General features: G+C 56.1%; 1 protein-coding gene across 1 annotated transcript; it reads left to right on the top strand.

Annotated features, from left to right (window-relative positions):
• Positions 1 to 11,830: 11,830 nt before the first annotated feature.
• EN2 (engrailed homeobox 2) lies at positions 11,831 to 14,427 on the top strand. Its single transcript, XM_050890812.1, is given in 3 exon segments — positions 11,831 to 12,143; positions 12,146 to 12,370; positions 14,111 to 14,427. Coding segments are annotated over 3 exon segments (855 nt in total).
• The last annotated feature ends 4,833 nt before the right edge of the window (positions 14,428 to 19,260 follow it).

The raw sequence follows: 19,260 nt of genomic DNA, 5'->3' as shown, positions 1-19,260 counted from the left end.
GCTATTGGGCATAATAATGGTGCTGGGATTATTTCCCTCCTACTATAACTGATTCATTAAATTGATTTTACAAGGAACCGCTATTCCTGCTCACAGCACCGTCCGTAGCATGCTAGGAGTATACGGCATTATTTACATTTGTGTTTGCCCACACCAAGGCTGACTGTACCTCCATAAATATTCACAGAAGCAGTGTGTACCTACGATACCCAGTCAATTCTCGGTGAGTTGTGTGTGCCAGGCTTTATGGTCTATCCTGTGGTTTTATATAAAACCAGTGATGCAGAAAGGTAAGGGGAAAGGGAAGGACAAGTTCCTGGTCCACACGAGCTGCTGGTGTTTGCCTGAGTGAGGAGAGTCCGTGCCGCTGGGAGGGATCCCGCGGGACAGGACAGTTTGCAGATGCTCCATGGCACGTAAGTCCCGTAAGTCAGGGGAACTGTGACCCAGCCTCAGAGGGGCGCGGGAGCCACCTCTGCACAAGCTAATGCAGCTCCAGCGTCTGCGAGCAAAAGGGTGAATGGATTTACTATCCTCAAGCAGTTGCTGTGGCAGGCGGAGTGCCAAGTGGCATCTCCAGTAAGCACGGCTGGGTATTCGCTACCCAGGTTGCAGGGGGATGTTTACTGAATGACACTAATAAAACCCAAAAACAAAGCGGACTAATGTCAGTAATTCCCTTGGACAATTTAAATGCACATATTTCAGGAGAGGAGCAGCCTCCCACACATCCATTCTCATTCTATGCTCACACACGCTTTCCAAATATCGAGGACAATGCGGCCACTGCACTTTGCAGAAGAAAGTGAGAATAGATTTGGGGACTGGCAGTGCCAAGCGGAAGCTGCAGAGCACCGGCTATGCTACCCAAATGTCACAGAGCCCTGGGACTGCGGGAAAGGGTGGGAGAAATGGTATGTGAGCATTCTCTCCATACAGGCATGGAGGGACAAAGCAGTCTGCTCAGGGTCATGGCAAGAACGTGGCCACCTTACTAACGTTTGCCTCAAATGCTGTGCCCAGCAAACATCCCGCATCTTCCCGTGCAGCCCAAGCAGGAATGTCCCTGCATCCACGTGTCTTGGCGATGCTCAGGCCTCAGTGTGGTGATGGGGTAACTGCACAGTGCTTCTCTTGGAACCCTGAATGGGTCACGCAGACGTGGTCCCCTCTCCATCCTCATCCCAGAAGGAAGCAGGGCCAGACCCAGCTCTCCTTCCAAATGCCCTTCCTCCGGGACATCTCCCCAGGGCTGCAGAGAAACATCCCAGCTGCTCACCCATGCTGGCAGCACCCCAGGAGCAAGGGAAGTATTACCACTGGCACCTTCCCTTGCCACAGTGGGGATCACTTATTACCAGGGACCTCCTGAGCACAGGAAATGGACACTCTGGGACCCAAACCCCAGCTAGAGCAAAAAGAGATGCTTACATCCCTCTTAGGGATGTTTGCATCCCTCTCAGTGGTAGAAAAGACATTTTCCATCCATGGTGAGATCGGGGCTGCATGTCCCTCTCCTTGTTGCCCTGCAGAAACGACCCTGGGCTCCCACGTGGGGCAGGGCTGAGCATAGCCCCAGTTTGGGACTGGTGAGGGGAGTGGGCTGTGCCCACCCAGAGGAGCAGGGGAACAGGAAAGGAGTCAGGCAGGCAGAGGGCATGTGGGGGGGATGCCGCTGCCTTTGTCGGCATTGACCCCGGAGCCCCGGGCTGCCGTTCATGCCTGAGACCAGGCAGGGTGCCGCCTTTGTAGGGAGGCGAAGGGAAGTGCCCCCACATCCCTCACGCTGACTTGCCTTCACCAGGGACCGTTATCCAGCAAGAACTGCAGCCGGCACAGACAGGTGTGGAAGAGGGGAAGGGAGGGTTGGGGGCGATCGCTTGCGTGGTTCTGTCCCCTTCCATCTCTTGGCTTGGCTCCCCACAAACAGATGGCAGCAGCCAGCCTCGGGGAGGGGGCACAGTCTCCTTGCCCCAGCGGGGAGCAGGGGTCCCCGTACCCATCGCCCTCTGCATCCCACGACCCTCCGTGTCCCACCGCCCACCTGAGCCAGAGCTCCGGAGGGACCGCTTCCCCCACCACCGTGATGTTTCCTGCTGGATGACACAGATGATGTGAGGTTTTGGGCGTTGAAGCAAGGGATTTCGCCTCTTTGCATCCGCTCCCCTCTGACAGCTGAAAGGTGCCTGTGTGGGACCAGCGGCTGCCTGGGGCCCAGCGGCCTCCTCCAGCCCCAGCCCCCAGCACCACCCCCTCCAGCCACCCACCCGCCCCCGCCTCCCCTCAGCAGCCCTTCTCCCAGGTTTGGGGAAGCTCCGGCGCTGCTTTCCCTGCGAGGTGGAAAGATCGCTCCTTTAATCTCACCCCTAACCCCGTGACCTTCCTCCCTTAAGGAGCTTTTCCCCTTCATGTCATTGCTTTTTAAAGCCTCCTTTACAAATAAAAGCAATTTCCTTTTGGAACTGTAACTATGACATGGGGAGATGCACTTTTTTTTTTTTTTTTTTTTTGGACAATACAGGGGTAAGAATGGGGGGCCGGCTCCCTTTTGGTATTTGTATTCGGCCGGGTCTGTTTGTTTAGATACTTTACATAAGACAGTAAACACCAGGCGAGTTAAAAGCTTTAATTAAAAAAGGTGGTGAGCTGGGGAGGGCAGGAAAAGGGGAAAAAGAAGCCTTTCAATTTACACAGCGACTTAGCGAAGCAGCCCCAGACAGACAAGATAAATACATCCTGGGAATCCAAGAAACCTAGAGGACAAAGATAACGAATAAGGCGATATCTACCTACGGAGTGCAAAGGCTTAGCGCTGCGGTACCATGCACTCCCACAGCCCACCCAGCCCTGATACCCCGCAGATGGGCTGGAGCTGGCCCTCGCCCCTTTTTGCCTCCTGTAAAAAATCCCTGCGAGGAAGGCAAGGGAGATCAACGCCCTTTTCACCGCTGCCCCACAACCTGGCTTTGAAGTTCCTGAGGGGTTTGTTTTATTTTTCTCCCGGCCCTGCGTGCGGAACTGACAGGTCCTCAATGGCCCCCGCCTTGTCATCCAGGCGGTGTTGGAGCGATGCACTGGGGCAGAGCCGAGCACCGGGCTCCCATCACCGGGCTGGCAAGGCGCGCTGCCCGGGCACAGTCCCGGTCCCGGTCCCGGTCCCGGTCCCGGTCCCGGTCCCGGTCCCGGTCCCGGCGGGACTATCGCATGGGATGCCTCCGCGGGCAGGCACAGCCCCTCCCGCCGAGCCCCCCCACCGCCGCCCGCAAGCAGATGCCGGCCCGTTAGGCGGGTGCGCTCCCCGCTGGCCGCGCGGCAGAGGCGGCGGAGGAGCCCGGCGGGGGGGGCCGGAGGTGGGGGGCCCGGCCCCGCGCTGCTGCCGCCGTCCTGCGCGCCCGCCCGCCCGCCCGCCCAGCACTTGCGGCCCCGCCGCTTGCATGGGCAAATGGTGGTTTGCAATAGCCCGAGGGACCGGCGGGAGCAGGGAGTGGGGGGAACTGTGGGGAAAGGGAAAGGGGAAGGGGAAGGGAAAGGAGGAAGGGAAGAAGGGGAGGGGAGAGGAAGGAAGGAAAGGAAAGGAAAGGAAAGGAAAGGAAAGGAAAGGAAAGGAAAGGAAAGGAAAGGAAAGGAAAGGAAAGGAAAGGAAAAGGAAAGGAAAGGAAAGGAAAGGAAAGGAAAGGAAAGGAAAGGAAAGGAAAGGAAAGGAAAGGAAAGGAAAGGAAAGGAAGGAAAGGAAAGGAAAGGAAAGGAAAGGAAAGGAAAGGAAAGGAAAGGAAAGGAAAGGAGGGAAAAGAAAAGAAGGGAAAAGAAAAGGGAAAAGAAAAGAAAAGAAAAGAAAAGAAAAGAAAAGAAAAGAAAAGAAAAGAAAAGAAAAGAAAAGAAAAGAAAAGAAAAGGGAAAAGAAAAGGGAAAAGAAAGAAGGGAAAAGAAAAGAAGGGAAAAGAAAAGGGAAAAGAAAAGAAGGGAAAAGAAGGGAAAAGAAGGGAAAAGAAGGGAAAAGAAAAGAAGGGAAAAGAAGGGAAAAGAAAAGAAAAGAGAAGAAAAGAAAAGAAAAGAGAAAAGAAAAGAAAAGAAAGAAAAGAAAAGAAAAGAAAAAGAAAAGAAAAGAAAAGAAAAGAAAAGGGAAAAGAAAAGGGAAAAGAAAAGGGAAAAGAAAAGAAGGGAAAAGAAAAGAAGGGAAAGGAAGGGAAAGGAAGGGGAAGGAAGGGAAAGGAAGGGAAAAGAAAAGAAAAAAGAAAAGAAAAGAAAAGAAAAGAAAAGAAAAGAAAAGAAAAGAAAAGAAAAGAAAAGAAAAGAAAAGAAAAGAAAGAAAAGAAAAGAAAAGAAAAGAAAAGAAAAGAAAAGAAAAGAAAAGAGAAAAGAAAAGAAAAAAGAAAAGAAAGGGAGGGAGGGAGGGAAAGAAGGGAGGGAGGGAAAGAAGGGAGGGAGGGAGGAAGGAAGGAAGTTAGGAAGTTTCCCACCCCGGGCCGCGCCAGCCCGCCCCGCCTCCGTTCCCCCGCAGCCGCCCCCCACGGAGCCGGTGCTGGGGACGTGGGGCGGAGACCTGGCCCCTGCCGCCCCCCGGCCCAGCCTTCCCCCGCCGGACTCTCGCCGCTCCCCGCCGTCTTTCCAGCGTTGCGGACCGGAGCGGCCCGGCCAGGCCGGGCGGCCGCGGAGGGGCGCGGAAAGGGAAGGGTGTCGGGCTCCCAACAGCGGGCGGGTGAGGACGGGGAGAGCGGCAAGCGCCGGGGCAGGACACGGGTCGGGGCTGTTTGTCTTCCCCGAGGAACTTTTCCGCAGAGCAAGGAGAGGCGAGAACGAGCACCCTCCCTGTCCCCTCTGCACCCAGCCTGAGTCCTGACTCCACCGTACAGCACTACTTTTTCTCTTTTCAGGGAGAGCCCCCGCTGAGAATAGTAGTTTTTGTTTGTTGGTTGATTTTGGGGTGTGTTTTGGTTTGGTTTTTGTTTGGTTTTGGTTTTTTTTATCCTGGAAACACTGAGAAAATGAAGTGTGTTTGTGCACCCAGCGTGTCCGGGCCATGTCCCCGCCGCGGGCAGCCCCTCGGCCCAGCACGGTGCCCCGGGAGTGGGGAGGGGGGGGGGCACACCCCAGGGAAATGCGCATCCTTATCGGGAGGAGCCAAACGGCGGCACAACCCGGCCAAGCCCAACCCCCAGCACTGCCCTCGCCATCTCTTCTGCAGGGGGACGTTGTCCTTGACCGCCCCTCCCGGGGCACCATCCCCACAACGGGGCCGGCCGACCGGAGTCCCCCCACCCCCGGCTTATCGGAAAGCCTCAGGCCGGCTCCGCCTGGCCGGGGAGGACGGGGAAGGGGCAGAGAGCCCCGGTCCTGCCGGGGAGGGCAGGGACCCCCCCGCACCCCGCTCGGGGCTTGCCCGACCCCGCAGCCCCGGGGGTCCGGGGTGAGCACGGCTGGGCTCCCGGTCCGCAACAGCTGGAAAATAGCCTTCGAGAGACCATAAAAGTTGATTATCCGGTGGGGAGCTGGAGTGGAAATTACCTAGTTAATTAGAGCTGTGGCTTTATTCTAGCTGTGAGTAAATGCCGAGGTGTAAATCCAAGGGAGTTTAGGGGAATTAGCTGCCGATGTGGAAAGTGCAGGAGCAGCTCCCAGCATCCCGCCCCAGCCCCTGCTAATGCTGGGGTCGGTGTAGAGTTGCTGAACTTTACCGTCACAACAGCCTCTGTTGTGTCTGTACGGATTAACTCCTCTGAGTCACGGGAGAATCGGGGAAACGTTCCTCAGGCGAGATATATCCGTGTGTGCACACTTGTGTAGGTGCCGTGTGTATGGCTGTAGGTAGTGCGTGTGTGTAAAACAGGGGGATGCATCGTGTTGGGAAGATGAAATAAAAAAGATTTCAGGGAAATATTTTTGCACTTATTTGAAGCTTTTCTGCCTCCACAGCTCAAGGTGGACGAGTGAACGGCGAGCCCGGCAGTGGCCCCGGCGGATCCTCTCCGGGAGAGCCACCGGGTGACGGCCGCAGCCGCAGCCGGGGGACGTGCGCCCTGCCCGGGACAGCAGCCGGAGCCGGAGCCGGAGCGTCCCCCGGGGGGGGATAGGCGGGCCGGGCCGGGCTGAACCGGGCGCGTCCCAGCCAGCTGCAGGCGGCAGAAATTGGGGGCCGGTTTTCTGCCTCTTTACAAAGCGTCTGTGGGTGTAACTCAAAGACACAGGCAAGAGGTTTCGCTCCCAGCTTTTTTATTTTTTTTTTTATTATTATTATTATTTTTAAGAGGGGGGCACAAAGTATTTCTTTGCACAGGCCAAAAAACTTCCCCGCAGGGTCTGGGAGTTTCATCCCTGGCTATGCTTCAGGCTGGTGGGTTTGTAAGGCGACAGCTCAGCAAAACAAAGTCCAGGCCCCCCAGGGAGGGAACTGGCACCCAATACCACCCAGAGCCACCCAGTGTCCTGGCGAGGCCCCGCTGGCCCCGGGCGACCGGACCAGGGCTCCGCCACAGAGGGCTGTGAGCGCCGGGCCGCGCTGCAGTGAGCACTGCCTCCGCCCTGGGAAACCATTGGGTTTTCCTTTCTTTCCTTTTCTTTTCTTTCCTTTTCTTTCCTTTTCTTTTCCTTTTCTTTTCTTTCCTTTTCTTTTCCTTTTCTTTTCTTTTCTTTTCTTTTCTTTTCTTTTCTTTTCTTTTCTTTTCTTTTCTTTTCTTTTCTTTCTTCTCTTCTCTTCTCTTCTCTTCTCTTCTCTTCTCTTCTTTTTCTCTTCTCTTCTCTTTTCTTCTCTTTTCTTCTCTTTTCTTCTCTTTTCTTTTCTGTTTTCTTCTCTTCTCTTTTCTCTTTTCTTCTCTTTTCTCTTCTCTTTTCTTCTCTTCTCTTCTCTTCTCTTCTCTTCTCTTCTCTTCTCTTCTCTTCTCTTTTCTTTCCTCCTTTCCTTTCCTTTCCTTTCCTTTCCTTTCCTTTCCTTTCCTTTCCTTTCCTTTCCTTTCCTTTCCTTTCCTTTCCTTTCCTTTCCTTTCCTTTCCTTTCCTTTCCTTTCCTTTCCTTTCCTTTCCTTTCCTTTCCTTTCCTTTCCTTTCCTTTCCTTTCCTTTCTCTCCTTTTGCCTCTCTCCTTTCCCCCCTTTCTCTTCTTTCCTCCTTTGCCCTCCTTTACCCTCCTTTTTCCTCTCCTCTCCTCTCCTCTCCTCTCCTCTCCTCTCCTCTCCTCTCCTCTCCTCTCCTCCGCCAACCATCATCATATAATTGGGCTCTGGGCTGGCGTTTAGCTTGTGCCCGGCTCGCCACCGAATTTTGGCGAAAGTCTTTTTTTTTTTTAGTATTGTTATTTGATCGTTTTCCGTTCGGGCCGTGAGGGCTGCACGCCGCCCCAGCCGCCGAGCGGGAGGGGAAGATGTGCGCGCTGCCTTGCGGGGGGCAGGGGCAGGGCAGGGAGGGGGCAGGGGAGGGCGAGGGTAGGGGCAGGCCGGGGAGAGGACAGGGGCAGCGGGAGGACAAGGCCAGGGGCAGGGGAGGGCAGAGGCAGGGCAGGGCCATGGGCAGGGCGAGGCGGGGGCCGGCTTTCACACCCCACCCGCGCTCCCTCCCTCCCGTGGGAGCGGGAGGGGGGGGTGAGTTTACCCCCCCCCCGCCACTCCGTGCTGCGGACGGCAGCCGTGACCGTAAGCTACTTTCCGAGTCAGGACTCTGACAGTCAACCTCACCCGTTCACTCCCGAGCATCCTCCGTGCCCCACGCCGGTGCCCGCCGCCGCTCCGCGGGGAGCCCCGTCCCGGGCCGGGCCGGGTGCGGCAGCAGCGGGCTCTGCCCTCGCCGCAAGCCGGTCATAAAATTTTCATGATCCTGCAAGAAAGTGGAACCCACGCTTTCCAACCCGTCCTTTTACCCCCGTTGACGAGAGTGTCTTCCCCGCGTGAAGTGGATGGGCGCTGCCGGCCCCACGACAGGCTGCCAGGGTGGGAGCCCGGCGGCCGCAAAGCGCGCCTTGATCCCGCCTGGCACGGGGGGGGAATTGGGAAAATCTGGGCGTTTTAGGGTTTTTTTTATTTTTTTGGTTGTCGGCGGTGCAGTGAAAACCCGGCGGCATCGGGGAAATGCAGCCGTGATGGCTGAGCTCTCCCGGCCGGCCGGCTCCGGGGGAAGCCTGGCTGGCCTCGGCGGGGGCCGCTGCTGGTTTTCCCCCTCCCAAATTGATGCGAGACGCCGGGGAAAGCTGAGCTCGCACACGGCCGGGCAGCGCCTGGCACACCGCCTGCTGCACGGCCAGCCTCGGCGGAGGGGAGGGAGAAGCAGCGACCTCTCCCCTCTCCTCCGTCCTCAGCCACCGGCTCCAAATCCCTGCCAAAGCTGCCTAAAAAAGCATCGCTTGGAAATCAAGTCGATGCCGGCTGTAAGCGGGAGGGAAATGGGGGCTGCGGCGGGGCTGCGGCGGTGTGCCCAGGCTGTGCCCGGCGGGGCAGCACCGCTGCCAGCCTTGCTCCGGCGGCACGGGCAGGGACTGGCTGAAAACGGGGGGACTCGGTGAAAACCCGGCGAAATGTGGTGCATGCCAACGTTTTGCAGGCAGTCATCCCCGCGCTGGAAGGACAGGGGCGGGGGGTGTGTGCCGTGCAGACCCTCCCTGGTCTTCCACCACTGCTCTGGGCATTTTGGCTTCCCAGCACCTTGGGGTTTGGTTTTTTTTCCGAGTTTGGGGGAAAGCTGGGAGGAGGGTTTGATCAGAGGAGCGGCACGAACGGCCCCGGAGCCTGTGCCCGCAGCCCGGCCCCGGCCGCGGAGCCTGCCCGCTGCCCGCAAGCGGGCGGGGGTCGGCCGGCCGCTCCCTCCCTCCCTCCCCCCCCAATACCGGGCTCCCGGGTTGTCACCCCGCTTTTAAACTTCTCAGTGCCAAAAGCACGGAGGAAAAAGCACGGTGCGGGGGGTCCGCACGGGGATGCGTGGGGCTGTACCCGCACACTTTGCGGGAGGGAAAATACATATATTTTTTACTGGGTGGCAGCGCGGAATGAGCCTCGTTGAAACTACACGGGGAGCGTAGGGAAAAGAAATCTGGCCGGTGTGCGGAGAGGTGACTTTGGCAAGCACCAGGGCTGCGAGGGGAGGCTGAAGCAAAGAAGCAAACGAAGCCAAACCCCCATTTTCAAGCCACCTCTCCCGGTGACCCGCAGTGGTTCCCGAGGAAAAGCCCCCGCACGCCGCGACGCCGCTGGCGGGGCGCCCGCAGACCGGCGAGGAAACGTGCTGCTGGGGAATGTTTCTACAGAGATTGAACTCCCAGATAAAAATAACCTTGGGGGGAATAAAAAAAATAAATAGATCATTCAGATTTCCTCGGTTAAGTATCAGATCACCCCTTCACCCCCCGCCCCCCCCCCCGCTGCCTCTGCATACCTGAGGTGCTGGATTATTGTCAGAGGACAGGCAGATGCAGTAATTGTTTTGTACAACTTTGTTTATCTCCTGCTTTGGAGTTTATCTCAGGAATTCTCCTCCCTGTCCTATGCAGGGTATAAATATCCCCGCGAAGGTGCGGGATAACGAATGGGAACGTTACCGTGGCACCGGCAGCGAGCTCCTGCCCGGCGGAGCGGGCAGGTAACGCGGGGTTCAAGGAGGTTTGAAGTTTTTATCGGTAACTTGGGTCCGCCCGGGAGCGAAATATTTGAAGTGCAGCACCTTGAACACGTTTAATTATGGGGTAGTAGCAAAGCGAGAGAGCTTCCAAGTAATTAGAAAATACTTCTTGGGAGACAGGCTAATCGCTTTTCATGGGGCGCTTGAAGAAATTAACCTCTAGGTGCTTGTTTGAGCAAAACAACTTTGGATCAGCTAGCGCTGGTCTTCGCCGATGGACCCGACCCGCTGCGAAATACAAAGGAAAAGGGGAAATACACTTAAAATACAATAAAAAGGAAAGATTAAAGGGAAAGAAAAAGGAAAAGAAAAAGGAAAAGAAGAAGAGGAGAGGAAGGGCTCGCTGTCCCTTTCCCTTCAAGGCGGGGAGTGGTCCATGTCACCCGCAGGGAAGCCTCCTCCAAATAAAAATGTCACTTAGCGGGGAAAGCCGGGGGTCGGGGCGCCGCGGCCACCGGAGCCGAGCCGCCCCCGGCCCGGCCCTGCTCGGCCCTCCGCGGGGCCGCGCAGCCCCTCGCCGTCCGCCCCGTCGGGGCGCTGACACCCGCCGGGCCCCGGGGAGGGATAACGGGCCGGCTGCGGGGGAAGGACCCCGCGCCCGCCTCCTCGCCCCCCTCCTGCGCGCCCCGCGGAGGATCCGCGCCCCCAACCGGCTCAGCCCCCCCACCCCCCACCCCCTCGGCCATCCAGCAGCACTTTGCTCCCTAATTTTGTTCCGGGGGCTTTCTTCCGAAAGACAAAAGGAAAAACAGCAGCGGTAGCTTTCCCGTCCCAAGGAAGCGGGGATTTTTTGCGGGTCCGGAGGGCGATGGGCAGGCGTTTTGGGGGGGGGGGGAGCACGGCGCCCCGCTGCCGTTTCGGGAGCAGGCAGGGGAGATCAAAGGCTCCTGTCCGGCTGCGGGAAGGACGAGTCAATTACGGCCGCCGCGGATGCCGAACCGCGCCGCGGGGAGGGGCCGCGCCGCGCCGCGCCCCCCCGGGCAGCCCGCAGGCACCGGGCCGGGCCCCGTTCCGCCCCCCCCCCCCCCCCGACCCCCTTTGTATCACCGCCGCTCGCTTAATATTATTTATGCATTTCTGCAAGGAATTGTGGGATGCCGCCCCCCCCCCCCGGTAAACAGCGGGGCAATTAAAAACCCCAATAATCCAGCGCTGTGGAGGGACAAGGGGGGGGGGGCAGTGCGCGCCCCGCGGCGGGGCACCCCCCCCCTTCAACTCCCCCACGCGGATCCCCGCGGCGGCCGGGGCCCGGGCTGGGGGGGAGGGGCGTGGGTGCTGTCACTTACCGGAGCTCCCCGCACCACGTGTGCGCATGCCCGCTCTATCATTGGCCCGAGGCACGTGTCGAAGTGCCCGGGCCGGCGACGTCACCGGCGGGGGCCCCGTTAAAACCTAAAGGACAACAATCCGGAGTGGAAGTGTCCGGGCGCGGCGGTGGCGGCGGCCGCCGGGGCGTAGCGCAGCGCAGCGCGGCGCAGGGCGGGCGGCAGGGCGGGACGCCCCCCACCCGCGGCGGCCCCCGCATGTGCGGGCGCGGGGCGGCGTGGGCGGCGCGGGGCGAGGCGCTGCCGGCCGGAGCCCCGCGGGGCGCCCCTCACCGCCCTGCCCTCCGCGGGACACCGGCTTCTGAGAGCCCGCCTCCACCCCCCGCCCCGGCACCGGCTTTGCTTTTTTTTTTTTTTTTGCCTTTTTTTTTTCCTTTCCCCTTTCCCTTTACTCCCCCTCCACCCCCCAATTATTATTTTTGTTATTAATTTTTTTCTCCGCGGGGGCGGCGGATGAGGCTCGGCGGCGGCGGCGGTGGCCGGGGGAGAAGGCGGCAGCGCGCCGCGGGACCGAGCGGCTGAGCGGCGGCAGGAGGCGGCGAGCGGCGGCGGGAGGACCGGAGCCCGTGTATTTTTATTTTTGGCAAAGTTGGAACTCGTGGAGGCTCGGCTGCTGGCTTTGGGGTCTCCCTGGGTTTGTTTCTTTCTTTTTTTTGTTTAATTACTATTAATTTTTTTAAAAAAATTTTTTTTTTTTTTTGCAAACTCTGGATTTTGAATGCCGGGCGCGGCCAGGAGAAACGAAAGCAAATAGACACCTGTGCGTGCGTGTATATATATATATAAAAATATATATATTAAAAAAAATTAAAATAAACAACAACCGACTGCAACAGCAACAACAAAAAGCGCTAGGCAGCCGCCCGGCCGGCGGCGGGGCGGGCAGCGGAGCCGTCGGCGGGGCCGGCCGCGCAGCATGGAGGAGGGCGGCCGGAGCCCCCGGGAGGAGGCGGCCGAGCCGCAGGAGTCCGGCGGCGACGCGGAGCCCGGCGGCGGCGGGCGGCGGGGGCTGCTGCTTCCCCCCGGTGACCCCCCGCACCCCCACCCGCACCCGCACCGCATCACCAACTTCTTCATCGACAACATCCTGCGGCCCGAGTTCGGGCGGAGGAAGGAGGCGGGCGGCCCCGGCGGAGAGCCCCGGCGGCCCGGCGCGGAGAGCCGCCGCAGCCCCGCCGCGGCGCCGGCCCCCGGGGCTCCGCTACCCGGCGGCGGGGCGGGCTCGCCGGGCCGGGGGAGGGCGGCCCCGCCGGGCTGGCCCTGCACGGCGCCGCCAAGAAGGGGGGGGACCCCGCGGCGCTGGAGGCGGCCCTGAAAGCGCGGGGGTTGAGCGGCGGCGACCTGTCGGTGAGCTCGGACTCGGATAGCTCCCAGGCCAGCTCCAACGCCGGGAACCAGCCCATGCTCTGGCCCGCCTGGGTTTACTGCACGCGGTACTCGGACCGGCCCTCCTCAGGTAAGAGCTGCCCCGCCGGGCCGCCCCGCTCCCCGCCGCCGCATCCCCCGCCCCGGGCTCCCCGGCTCGCCTCCGCCCGCCCGCGGGGCCGGGAGGGCGGACGGGAAAAGACCCCGCTCCCCCTTTCCCGCTCCTTCCTTTTCTTTTCTTGGTTTTGGTTTTGTTTTGGGTTTGTTTTTGTTTTTTTTTGGGGGGGGGGTGTGCTTAAAATCGCCCGAAAATGCGGGGAGATGAAGGGGTGGCTGGGGATGCGCGCAGCCGGAGGGACGAGGAGGGAACGGGGGGTCTCTCCCTCCCCGCCGCCGCGGAGGAGCTGGGGCCGCCCGGGCTCCGGGCATTTCCCACCAACTGCCGGGTTTTATCAAAGAGGGAGGAAAAAAAAAAAAAAAATCTGGCTTTGGGCTCCCCGCTCATCCTCCCGGCGAGCTGCCCTTCTCCCTGCCAGGAAAATACCCCCGCGCTGTGTTTCGGGGAGGGGAGGGTGGATTTCCACAGGCCTAGCCTTGCTTTGATTATTTTCTTTTTAGCCAAAACCTATCCGCGATCGTTTATTTCTCTCAAAGAGGCCTCGGAGCGGCCGCCGTTTCGTTTCTTTCTTTTAATTTCCCCCCCATGTGCTGCAGGTCAGCTCTGTAGGGGCCGGGGGACATTTCCAAGAGCCGGGGAACTTCTTTGGCAGGGTTAGTCTCTTGGCAAGGGCTTGGGCAGAACCTCCTGAAATTATCGATAAAAACATTGAAAAAAAATTAAAAATAAAAACCCAGGGGGTTAAACGTCCTTCTGCTACCGCGGGGAGAGCGGGGCTGGCCCCGGCAGATTGGTAAAACCCTCGTTAAAAAGAAGTAGAAACCATTGGGGGTAGACATGGGAAGCACCACGCAGGAGAAGGGGGAAAAAAAAAAAAAAAGGGGGGGTTCTCTTACAAAAGCAGCGAGCTAGGATTTTCACCCGGAGAGCCGGCCAGCCGAAGGAGGGATTGTAGGACGAGTTGAAAATTAGTTCGTAATGTCTGAAAACAAACTCTCACTCAGAGGTAATATTCAGGGCTGAATTGGAATTTACTCCATTGTTCTCCAGTGCTCTCCTTTGTTAATATTTAATTAACATACATCCTCACAATGGCTCGGCCCGGGCAGAAAAGGCTCCTTGTGCTGCCGAGAATAATATTCCCGAGAATAATCCCGGCGATTCGGATCGGGCCGTGCAGCGCCATATGGGCACTGCAGCAAAGCGGCGGATTTCTTCTCGCAATGTAAACAGGCGGCTGATTTCCATTTTTTTATCGCGACCCACCAAAAAGAAAAAAAAAAAGAAAAAAAGAAGAGAAAAAGTCAAGAGGTTTCCTTAAAAAAAAAAAAAATCTGCTCAGGGAATAATATTTAGCTTTCTCTGGTGCAGGCTTTGCTTGCCGGGCATTCCCGGGATGAAAAGGGTTGGGAAATGTGTCTCTGGCCGGGATGAAAGGGGGTGCGGAGGGAGCGGCGCGGGCGGCCAGCGGGGGCTGCGTGGGCGCCGGGGGCTGCGGCTCCCGTTCCGCCGCCGCCCGAGCATCCCCTGGCAGCGGAGGCACAAAGCGGGGTTTATTTTTCTCAAGGGGGGGTGGTGGTGGTGGTGGTGGGGTGTCGGAGCGTGGGTCGCGGGCAGGAGCGTGGGTGCCCCCCACGCGGGACCGCGCCTGGCGTGGGGCCGCCCGCAGCGGAGCGTGGCGGTGTCGGTGCTTCTCCTCTCTCCCGGCCGTAGGTCCCCGCTCCCGCAAACCAAAGAAGAAGAACCCCAACAAGGAGGACAAGCGGCCGCGCACCGCCTTCACCGCCGAGCAGCTGCAGAGACTCAAGGCCGAGTTCCAGACGAACCGGTACCTGACGGAGCAGCGGCGGCAAAGCCTGGCCCAAGAGCTCGGGCTTAATGAGTCCCAGATTAAAATCTGGTTCCAGAATAAACGAGCCAAGATCAAGAAGGCGACGGGCAGCAAGAACTCCCTGGCAGTGCACCTCATGGCCCAGGGGCTCTACAACCACTCCACCACGGCGAAAGACGGCAAGTCGGACAGTGAATAGCCAAGGGGGGGGGGGGGGGGCGAGGGAGGGAGGGGGGAGGCAGGGGGGGGCCGTTTGCAGTCAAAGTTTATACAATGCAATAATTTAATTAAAAAAAAATAAAAAGAAACATAAGGGCCAGTGTATAAAGATTATACCAGCATTAATAGTGAAAATATTGTGTATTAGATATAATTCTGCAATATTCTATGTATATATAATTTACAGGTAAGGTGGTGTAAAAATCCAAGATATCTGATTATAAAATATTTTTTTGATTTTTTTTTTGTTTTGTTTGGTTTTGGTTTCGGGGGTTTGGGCTGGCTGGGTTTTTTTTTTTCGGCTGTATGGAGATTTTAGACGCTATCTTTATGATTTTTTTTTTTAATGCTTAAGTTACATTTTTATAGACTTAAGCGCTGTTTTAATGGACATTGGAAGCTGTTTTTTGGAATTCAAAAAAAAAAAAAGAATTAAAAACAACTTTTGCTGAAGTCCAAAGATTTTTATTGCTGCATTTCACACGACTGTGAACCGAATAAATAGTTCTCCTATTTGTTCTATGAGTTTTACCTTTTTTTCCCCCACCCCTCCCCTTTTTCCTTTTCTTTTTTTTTCTTTTCTTTTTTTTTTTTGTTTCCTTTTCTTTTTTTTTTTTTTCTTTTTTTTGGGGGGGAGGAAGTGTGTGTCTGGGTCTGGCTTTGGGGATAGACGTGGAGAATTTAATTTAAAAAGAAAAAAAAATACATATATAAGTAACGATAGGGAAAGAAATCTCAAAGCACCGTCTTGAAACATGCCCGGGGTCCTTTCCTGAGCCCCTACTCCCTCATCACTCCCAGCGAGACCCACGGCCGTGCGTGGATGCGGAATGCAGGCGTGGATGCGGGATGCAGGGATGGGGTTAGCATCCCCCACCCCCCAACTTGTTGGGAAAACTTTGAGACACCCCCCCCCCATCTCCGAAAAACGGGAGCTGCTCCGGGATGCGGCTTCATCCCGTGGCCGCCCCCCGCGGAGGGGGAGCGGGGCCGGGATGGGACCCGGCTCCGCTCCGGCATCACCTTCCCGAAGCATATGGGAGCGTTTTACTCACACCCCCCCCCCCCCCCCCCCCCAAATAAATTAACCTTTTTAGTTTCCCCTTCCCCTCCATCCTCCTCCCACGGCGCGGTCCCCGCTAGCGCGACGCTTCGTGGCACCGTGGGGGTGGGTGTTTCTTCCCACGCCTCCCCTCCCCACGCAGATACCTTCTTGTAATCGGAGTTTTTCGGGGTTTCGAGGCGCCGTGCTGCGTTTAACCCGTTTCCTCCCGAGCGTGGTGTCTCCCTCCCCACGGTACGCGGCGGGGGGGGGGGGGGGCTGTGTCCCGCGTGGGCCTGGGTGTACATGGGCGGCTGCTCAGGAACGGGCTTTCCTGCGACGCTGTTTGTGGGGGGGAAAACTTCTCGCTTTGCCTTAAAACCTCTTTATTTTGCAGCTAAAATAGACACACATTGTACATAGTAGTATAAACTTAAAAAAAAAAAAAGAGGGAAAGAATCCAACTATAAAATAAAAACTGTAATTTTAAATTCTGTGAATAACCATCAGCTGCTTAGGAGCCAGGATTAAATGACATTGCCTTTTAGCCAGAAAGCAAAGGATTTTTTTCTTTTTTTCTTCTCTCCAGTTTATAAAACATGTGCATTTTACGATTGCGGTATCAAATATTTATAATCGGATGAAATATGAATGTTTCTATTTACAACTGTGCTCTCAACATTGTGAACATTCTCGCTGCATTTTGTGTGTTTCAATTCTCGAAGATTGCATTAAATAATAATAAAAAAAACCCAACCCACTTTATTACGAAATACAAACCGTGTCACTCAGACGTTGCAATGGAGCAGTGCTATTCGGGACTATATATCCCTATATGTTGATGTAGCCTTTAGATTGCACCTCTGAGCATTGGAGTTCGAGTTAGAAGCATTTCGTAGTTTCAGCTGTTTACAGGGGGGGTCAATTCCGTGGCGATTTATGAGAGGGGTGATTTTGCAGCCAGACGCTTCATCAGCCTTTTGACTTAACGAAGAAACTTTGGGGATTCATTTCTAGATGAAGGAGAGGGCAACTGCCAGCCGTAACTGAGCCCGGTTCTAAGGCACTCGTCGTGTTAAAAAGGATCTGAAAACGGAAAAGAAAAATCTCTTTAATCTCACGTACTGTCAACAGGTTTCACCTTTTTACAGACTTTAAATACCCGGTGGTGTGATGATCTGGCAGGCTGCGTTTGGAAAACCTCTGCTAGATAAACACGTAAACCTGGAGCTGGGGAAGAGAGGTGATGGGAATATTGCCGATGCCACGCTACGAAACCAAGCTCCCTGTAAAACACCTGACATCCCCGGGAAATGACAGTACCGCGATTTTAGGACGGGCTGGACAAAAATAAAACGATCACCGGCCCTGCTGCAACGAAGGGCACAAGAGCTCCAAAATACTTCAGCCCATTTTCCGCAGGCAGGAGGAGAGGGAGCAAGGGGCAGAGCCTCCCCCTCAGGGCCGGCTCCTGCTGCAGGAGACGCACTCACAGATAAAACCCAGGGGGAGGGGTTTAAAATTTTATTTATTTTATTTTATTTTTTTTTTTTTTAAAACCTGCTGCTCTGGGGTGTATTCTGCAAGGGGCAAAATTCTCCAGGAGCAGAGATGCCGCTGGGACGGTGCACCAAGGGTTCACCTGCTCGGAGAAGTTGGGGCCGGGGCTGAGCACCGCGGCCGGCGGCGGGGAGCGGCGGGGGATGCTGCCGGGCTCGCTTCTCAAACCGTGCTTTATTTTTCCAGCCTTTCTGGTTTACGTGCCTTTGAGGAGAATTTTTTTTTTTTTTTTTCCGGTCACTTCCACTAACGGAGGCAGGTGATTTATAATCCCGAGGGAGAAAATCGGTGGCGGTGGGCACTAAGGAAGAGTTTTAAATCTGGTTTGAAAAATAGCTCCGGTTTTCCGATGGGACAAAACGGTACCGTGGGTATGTTCCACACGGGCGGATAATTCCCACAGAGATTTTATTTATTTTTTTAAGAAGTCACTAAGCCTGCACTGGGGGAAATTTTGGCCCTGCTCCTAAGCGTGCAGTGGGACAAAGTTTCCACCTGATCTCCCCCGGCCTGCAAGAAGCGCTGGGAACAGAAAACAGATGTGTGACACCAGCAGGAATATGTGTTTAGTTTTAGGTTAAAAAAAAATAGTGGGGAAACTTCTCTAAGTTAGTTCAGTCTCTGGAGCAAGGACAGAAAATATCTCGCTGCTGTCTGGATTTTATCCAGACCAGAATACAAAATATTTGCAGTTGGTAAGCGGTGCCTTCAGCGAATGGCTCACGTGGGCTGCACTCCTCCTCACCTGCCTCCGATATTTTGGGGGGAAAGCTTTCACGGGAAGAGGCACAGGTTCGGAGACACTTGCTCTGCTGCTCCTTTCGCCATCTTTTGAGCTGCTGCTGGTTCCCGTGCACCGCCCAGCCAGCGCTCCCACGCCCGGGCAGCGGCTCCCCGCTGGCTCGGGGAAGGACAGCACAACTAAATTAGCCCTCGTTAATTTAAAATTTAAGATTAATTTAACAGAAAGAGCTGCCGCACAAGCGCCTCTTGCAATTTTTGCAAAGCTACAGCACTTTGCTGGAGGAGTCTGTTTTGGAAAAGACAAAACCACAGCCCCAAACCACACAAGCCCCGAAGCCAAGCCGAAGCCTCCCCCCCAAAAAAACCCGGCTGCGTCGGGGCAGGGGCAGGAGCAGGCAAGGGCAGAGGCAGGGCCGGCCCTGGAGTCACCCACCGCCTGGCAGCATTTTTTTCCTGGCAGGCAGCTCTCTGCTAGCCGGTCAGGCTCCTGCCCCTCCAGCCAAAGCAGCAGAGTCCCATAAAACAAACAAACAAACAAACAACCCCCCCAAAACAACCCAGGGAAGTATTTCAGGGCCGAGCAAAAATACACCTGCACTTCCCTGGCGCCAACCAGCCTCCCCGTGTAATTAATTAAGTGTATTTTTTCCGTAACTCTGTTCAATAAGCATCTGAGCACGAAGGTTTAGTGAAGGTGTTCCTCCGCTCCGCTGTCTGTTAACGCAGTATATCGCACATGCGATATACAAACCCATACCCAGGCACTATATATGCAAATGCCCGCGCCATTTATTGTGAAATGCATATCAGAGTTAGAAGGGGAAACTATTTAGCTAGCTCGGGTTTGTGGAAAAAAAGTAATTCTGTATCCCGCTGATTTAATATCCGACCTCCGCATTCAATCCCCGCCCATGCAGCTATCAAAAGTACCCCTGGGATGTTTGGATATCATCTCCAAACTAACATCTGTGATTATGAAACGCTCAGAAGGGGAAGGTTAATAACAATTTGTTTCAAAGGGCCACGAGTCAATTTTATAAACAAATTCGCGTTGCCTTAAAAACAAACAAACAAACAAACAAACAAACCAAGTCGAAGCCCCCGGGCGGGGGCTGTAACTGGGTGCTCGGGGCAGGATTTGTGCCCGCTTCCCGCGGGGATGGAGCAGGAGCAGCCCGGGATGAGCCCAGGAGAAGCAGCCGGGGATGGCAGGGTGTGCAGGGGGGAGAGGTTTTTACTGTGACAGCCCGGGGGATGCTCCGTGGCACCCGTGGCTCCGGCAGAAACGCACCCAGACACGTTTGGGGAGCTGAAGGCAGTCCCGCTTTTCTTTGCAGAAAGTCGGGACGGTCCCTGGCAGCGGAGCTGGGCTTTGCAGCGCTGGGGAGGGGGCAGGTTTGGGCTTTGCAGCGCTGGGGAGGGGGGGATCCATGCCCTGGGCTTCCCTCCCCCCACCGAGACCAGCCT

Source organism: Gymnogyps californianus, chromosome 2 (assembly GCF_018139145.2).
Source record: "Gymnogyps californianus isolate 813 chromosome 2, ASM1813914v2, whole genome shotgun sequence".
NCBI classification, from domain to species: domain Eukaryota; kingdom Metazoa; phylum Chordata; class Aves; order Accipitriformes; family Cathartidae; genus Gymnogyps; species Gymnogyps californianus.
Note: the sequence above shows the minus strand (reverse complement) of the source record. Positions and strands in the feature narration are given on the sequence as shown.